The sequence below is a fragment of the Anser cygnoides genome, chromosome 4 (assembly GCF_040182565.1).
Source record: "Anser cygnoides isolate HZ-2024a breed goose chromosome 4, Taihu_goose_T2T_genome, whole genome shotgun sequence".
Taxonomy (NCBI): domain Eukaryota; kingdom Metazoa; phylum Chordata; class Aves; order Anseriformes; family Anatidae; genus Anser; species Anser cygnoides.
In genome coordinates this window covers 34,778,927-34,785,453 of record NC_089876.1, presented here as the reverse complement: position 1 = coordinate 34,785,453, position 6,527 = coordinate 34,778,927, and the positions used below count along the sequence as shown (strand labels likewise).

The window sequence follows — 6,527 nt, the reverse complement described above, 5'->3', positions numbered from 1 at the left end:
GCTGTGTACCTCACAGAAATTATACATGCTCTTTAATAAAGAACGCATTTTTTGGTCAGCTTTGATGCAGTTAACTACAAAAGCCCAGCTTACTCCAATCATCAGCACACTGGGAGTTAGAACAGCTTGAGCATGGCAATTCAAAGCAGAAGACTTCAAAACGCAATATGACACATTTGTCACATTATTAGTGTTCCTTAAGTGGAGTTTCTCTAGAACCACTTACTCTGAATACCATGTGGAATTACATCCATTTAATAAACTTTTTACTTCAAGAGAATTGTGGTGTTAGCCTTGACCCACATGGACAGAAGAATGAGGTTTCCCCATTCACTCTTAATGAAAAGGGGTTTTGTTGAGTAAGTGTTAAATGGCCACAAGTAGCTGTGACACTTGGGTCACCCTTAAGAGCCTTTAATTTAAAGGCAGAAGGTGGATTCAGTTGACATTGGGAAAACTTATCGGAAGAGAAACAAATAAGCCACGCATATATATGTGCGCACACACACAAATCTCAAAGCTAGCAAACTGCAGCAACCCAAATTCTACTTTATATCATAATTTAACCAGCCAAGAAGGTCTATATAGGAAAATTTAGAATGTGTTTACATCTTAATTTGGTATCCTTTAGGAAACTAAACCTGAAGTTATGGTTTCCGCCTCCACAACTACATTTAATGCTCTGGTAAATAAATAGGGCCTACACCTCTTGGCACTGTTGAGCACAATGCATACATTCAATTGCAAAAACTTACTTGATCAATGGTTAGCAAACTTAAAATTAGGGAAACTAAACTAGAGCACAGACTAGTGGTTTTGAAGTATCAATAGGAAGTTACTTGCTACCTGACAGACCACCTGACCAGAGGAAGAAAATAACAAGAACCCAGAATATACAAATGTAGCTTACAACCTGTCATTGTAACAAAAGAACTCACGAGCCATTTTCATTAATTAATATATTTTCTGCATTATAGTTAACATATGTACTTTCTTCGTGTCATCCTTATTTCGTTAAGTATTGATATTTTGTTATATTCAGACATGAGTACATTTTCAAAGTCTTTTGCAATAAATATCATAAAATAATAGAGATTCACATAATAAATATTCTTTACAATAAAAAAAGTTTTAACAGACTTTTGTCTTAAAAATAGTTGGGATTCAACTTTGTGTTTTATACATAAAATATACAAAAAAGGACCACAATTTGTGGCTAAGGCAATAAAACAGGGAGCAGAATAAAATTATAAAGTACAGAGCAGAGCTAAATTCACTAAACCAGAGGATCACAAGAAACATTAAAGATTCAAGAACGTTTAGGTGACTCAATGACACCTGAAGGCTGTTTGGATATATGAACACCACCAACTTTAATATCAACATGATACTGATGGACTATAAAACAGGAGCAGGAAGGTGGAGTGAGCAATATCCTTCAAAGATTTGACAGCAAGAGAAACAAATGAGTACAGTTGCAGCCATAATGTCTCCAATGTGAAGATCTACATAGTGTAGCAAAAACTCAAGTTAAAAAAAAAAAAAAGCAAGGGGAGAAACAATCAGCTAGCTCTCAGGACTGAGAATATTCCAAAAGTTAAGACAAAAGAGGTGGAGGCAAAAAAAAAAAAAAAAAGCAGGCTGCTTACAGAAGAATCAGGCCTTTCATTTGGTAAAGCCTTTATTTTACATCCCTCTCCAGGAAGAGCACACTCAAGAAGTTATTTCACAATCCAGCTCACTCATGAAAAGTTACTCCTTGGTACCCCAGGGGGTTAACGACAAAAAAATTGCTGAGAAGGAAAAACATCTTTGGGAAGATATTCAGAGCAAGAAGCTGCAAGAGCCCAGCGAGCCCTCACTGTCTCTGTCAGGAGTGGTTCAGTTACAAACTCAGACGACCCTGCCAAAGTGAGCGGCAGACGCAGATACTAAGTCCACACTTACCAAAGAGCAGCAATGACTACGTAAAACGCTCCACACTCAGTTGAGTGAATACAAAGAGGAGAACAAAGATGCAAAGGGAAGAACTTGTGTATTTGAAGTGGAGGGAGAAAGCAAAAGAGCAGTCTCCCCACCCCCCTAAATGGGGGAAGGAAAAAAAAGGAAAAAAAGATCAGCTACAACCTGAAAATCAAAGTTGGAGGAAGTAAACCTCCCTCCGAAAATCATGAGGGCTTGCCCTGACCCCGGGAGGGGCAGCTCTCCAGTTTACAATAGACAGTGTTGGAGTTCTTGCATCGGCAGCCTGGACGATTGACGCGGTCGTAACACCCTCGACACAGTTTGAGGCATCCTTTTGCAGGAGGGTAGCAGAGCAAGCAAGGCAAAAACAAGGACATTGCTCCCATGCACAGGTACCTAGAACAGCAGTGTGACTGGGAGCAGGAGCAGGGATTATCCGCGTACGAGTCCCCTTCATCGTCGTTTGAACAGTGGTAGAAGATCCCTTTGACCAAGCACATGCAGGTGCCGTACTCCACCATGCTCTCCGCGGAGCACAAGCACTGCCGATTGCAGGCCAAGCAGGAAGGAAGGGCCCTCGGGGCTGTGCACTCACCACATTTGCACTTCCCACACTGTTCGCAGATAAACTTGTGCTGTGTCAAGTCCTCTTTCAGAGGACCCTTCAGATCATCTACAATCAAAGACGACTGCTTGGGCTGTGTCCGGATTGTCCGGTCGGACCTGTGGCCTGAACCCGGCCTGGATGGAGGCGACCGGCCCAGCAGTCCTTGCTCTGAAGAGGCGCTGCTGTTGCTCCCAGAGCTGGCTGCGCTCCCCGTGCTCGTTGATCTGCTCAAGACCGGGGCCCTCACGTTATGCTGATGTGCCACATGTCCCACGTGACTGGGTCTGTGTTCGTAATTATTATTCACATTAATCGGTATAATTTCATGAGTCCTTTCATGCTTCTCTTGCCTTGGTGCTGTCCGCGGACCAGCTTTTTTCACCACAGATGGACCTTCGGTGTACTCGTTGCTGCCCCTGATGGCCTTGATCTGGTCCAGCGACAGGATCGTTGTTGGCTGGCTCTCTCTTTCATAGTCCAACCGCTGCCGGCTGTCCAAAGAGGGCTGCTGAATCACTACTAACGAACCACCACCGCTGCTATGTTGACTTTGGGGCTCCATCTGTAGCGATCTCTACCTCTGGCATTCAGCGGGAACCTGGCATGCATCTGAAACCCTAGAATAACAATAAGAAGTCAGAAAGTGTAAATAAACATTGCGTGTGTACATATATACATACAGACACAAGATCAAGCGCAAAAGAGGAACAAAGAACAGGATACTTTTTGAAAATAAAAGTGATATGGCAAACCACAAATTGCCCTAGCCACCTGGCGCTGATCTCTTTCAGCAGGGGATTACAACAACGCTGAGGATCTGGCCAAAGTCCAGCAATGGGGAGAACCTGGGTATGGCATCATAGGTGAGGAATGCTAAGGGAGACCCCTTGCCATTAAAATTACAATTCAGAAAGAAAATAACTATAAAAATCAGCATTAACCTGCAAGCTCACTTGGCAAGCCACAGGAACCAAGTGCTTCTCACTTGCTACCGAGCTCAATGTCTAATTAGCAATAGCAATTCTGCCTGCCCCCAAAACTAAGTTGGAAACCTTAAGGAGCAATGCCAGGCTGCGTTCTGCAGGGCAGAATAAAGAGCACGCACAATTCTCACTCTTCTGGCTTAATCTGCAGCATCAGAAAGCTAAACAGATTTGCTTGCTAGCATGCTTTGGTAAGTATCCTTTTTAAGGTGAGGTACGTGCACTATAGAGCCTTGAAATAAGCACTGTCAAGTGGATGAGAAATTCTCCGTAAGGAACTCAGCATGCAAATCTCATAAAACTAAAATAAGGGTGCAAACAGAAGCAATAAGGGTGCAAACAGAAGCCTGTTTTCAAGTATTTTCTGACCAAAGGGCAGAGTGTGAAAGAAAAACAGGTAGAATAGAATAAGATAAATTAAGTGTCAGATAAGGACTTGTTTCAAAAAAAAAAGCTAGGTACTTTTAAAAAACAGAATTAAAAAATGAAAAACAAAGAACAAATAATATTTCCCAAGATAAACTGATTAAAAGCTTCTGAAATACAAATTCTTCTATTCAGTCTTTTTAACTATTAACACACAGGTTGCCGATCTGGAAAACTGCAGTGACAGTTCTGTACCCACACGAAAACGTACATGAGACTACCTAAAAGCCAGATTTATAGAGAGAACCCATAAAACAAACTGTTTTCCTTTACCGAAAGCCCTAGACAAACTCCCTGCAAGATGTCACGTACTTTTACCTGAAGGAGCAACGAGATGAGCGCTAGGTGATCGAGCACTCCCAAAGAACCCATCCAACAACCGCGGAAACGTCTGTCTCGCCTCTCCAGCCCGCAGGTGGCACGGAGCTGTTCGCAACGCGAGCGACGCAGGCACCGTGGGCGCACGGAGAAGGACACAGCAGGACTTATCCTAGCAGGGAGTCATGCGTCTGTATCGCTCTGACCGCTGTAACAGCTTAGTACCAGCTCCTACCTATCAGGACGCAAAAGTCTCTGTGCTGATCCACCAGCCGAAGGATTCATTTTACGTTTAATGTCACCTGTGAGGGCCTCAGGGTCACAGGCTTAGGAAGAAAGCAAGAGAGAGAAGCAGAAGGAAACCGCACTCACTTCTGATTCACCCGGCACAACACGCGGCGTCCCTCCCGAGCGCTGAACGCAAACCCACAGCGCGCCAAGGCCGAACGAAGGCGCAGGAGGAGAGATTTACAGCCGCACCGGCCAGGAGCCGGGCTCCCGGGGGAAGGCAAAATAACATCCCACGGAAACGCGACGGACAGCCAGTGCCATCTTCGGGGCAAAGCGCGGCACCAGCGCCGCGCGCAGACCGCCGAGCCCGGCCGCGGGGCAGGCAGAGGGCGGCAGGGGCCGAGGGAAGCGGCGAGGAGGGCACCCCCGGCCCTCGCCGCCCCCCGGCACACGGGGCCGCATGAGGCAGGACGGGGCGAGGGACCCGGCGGCTCCGCACCGCTCCGGGGCTGGCCGAGCCCCGGCCCCGAGCTGCTGCGGCGGGCGGCGCCCCCTGCGAGCCTGGCGGGGCGCGCAGCTGACGGGGAGGAAGGAAGAGGAGGGGAAAAAAAAAAAAAAAAGGAGAAAAAAAAAGTTATGAATGAAAACAAGGGCTTCCCCCCCGCCTTCTGCGGGGGGAGGGCGCAGCCCGAGGTCGCTGCTCCCTGCGGAGGGCGGACTTCCCGGCGTTTAAAGCGCCAGCGCACGGCGGCACGGCCGCTGCCGGGGCGGGGAATCCCCGCAGACGGCTGCGGGCAGCCGGCACGGCTCTGCACGGCTCGGCACGGCTCGGCACGGCTCCTTCCCCCCCCCCAGCCCCCGCGGGGTCTGTCCGGAGCCCCACGGCCGCCGGGCACCACCGGCCGCTAAGGGCCGCCCGGGCTCTGTCAGGGCGCCGCCGCGGACCTCGCCCCCCGCCCCGCTCCGCGCCGCCCGGCACCTGCTCGCCCCGCCGCTTACAGGCGCAAAAAGCACGCCCCGAAACCAATTACCTCCTTAATGACGCCGGGAGGCGCTAATTGCGGCGGGCCGGGCTCCCAGCCCACCCCGCCGCCCCTCGGGGGTCGCCTGCCCCTCGCTCCCCCGCGGCTGCTTCCAGGGGCAGCGCTCTGCCCGGCCGCCCGAGGCGAAAAACGCACCAACAGCGATAATAAAAAGTAGCGATAGCGATAGTAAAAGCGGTAATAGCGCCGATAAAACAGCTCGCGCCTCGCCGAGGCGGCTCCGCGGCTCGCTCCCGGCACCGGCGAGGGCTGAGCGCGGCCCCGCAGCGCGGGGGGCAGCCGGGGAGCGGGGCTGCGGGGCCGGCTGCGGCCGGAGCCGTGCGGCGGGCGGCTGCCATGTGCTCGGCGCTGCCGTCGGCGGCCGGGTGACAGGCTGCGAGCCCGGCCGCCGCCTCGCCGCCAGGCGATCGGCGCCGGCCAACGCGGAGCGCCCGCGGCTGCAGCGCAGCGGCTCCGGGGCTCGCCCCGCCGCCCCCTTCCCTCTCCCTCCCTCTCCGCCCGTCCGTCCCCGCACCTGACCCGGCCCCGCAGGCGCGCAGCTTACCGGAGGGCGAGGTGAGAGCCTGCCTGCCGGGGCACATTGGCGGCCCCGGCGCGGAGTCCAGCCCGGGCAGTGCAGGCAGCCTGGCGCCGTCCCGCCGCCGCGCCGGAGTGAGCGCGGCCGCGCTCCGCCGCCTTTCAGCGCGCAGCCCCCGCCCGCCGCCCGGCCGCGCCCCCGTGATGCCGATGTGTCACCGCGCGGCGCCCCCGAAATCCCGGACTGGACTCCGCCCGCGCACGGCTCCAGCCCGCGGGGGCCGCGCCGCCCGCCCGCCCGCCTCCCGCCCCGCGTCCCTCCCGGCACGGGGCGGCCCCGCGCCTCCCTCCCGCACGGCTCGGCCCGGCCCGGCTCGGCACGGCCCGGCCCGGCTCGGCCGCGGGTGGCCGCCCCCGGCCCGGCCAGCAGGGGGAGCG

The 6,527-nt window shown here is 52.7% G+C and overlaps 1 protein-coding gene across 3 annotated transcripts; it reads right to left on the bottom strand.

Annotated features, from left to right (window-relative positions):
* Window positions 1–944: 944 nt before the first annotated feature.
* On the bottom strand, window positions 945–6,274 carry SPRY1 (sprouty RTK signaling antagonist 1). 3 transcript variants are annotated; one of them, XM_066995968.1, is made up of 2 exons: window positions 6,118–6,274; window positions 945–3,189 (listed from the first exon to the last, which is right to left on the bottom strand). In XM_066995968.1, the coding sequence occupies exon 2, from the start codon at window positions 3,132–3,134 to the stop codon at window positions 2,169–2,171; it is 966 nt and encodes a 321-aa protein (XP_066852069.1). In that variant the 5' UTR covers window positions 3,135–3,189; window positions 6,118–6,274; the 3' UTR covers window positions 945–2,168. The 3 variants fall into 3 exon arrangements, with proteins under 3 accessions (XP_066852069.1, XP_013046818.1, XP_013046817.1); XM_013191364.3 differs by lacking the exon at window positions 6,118–6,274 and adding an exon at window positions 4,672–5,080; XM_013191363.3 differs by lacking the exon at window positions 6,118–6,274 and adding an exon at window positions 4,300–4,527.
* Window positions 6,275–6,527: the final 253 nt, after the last annotated feature.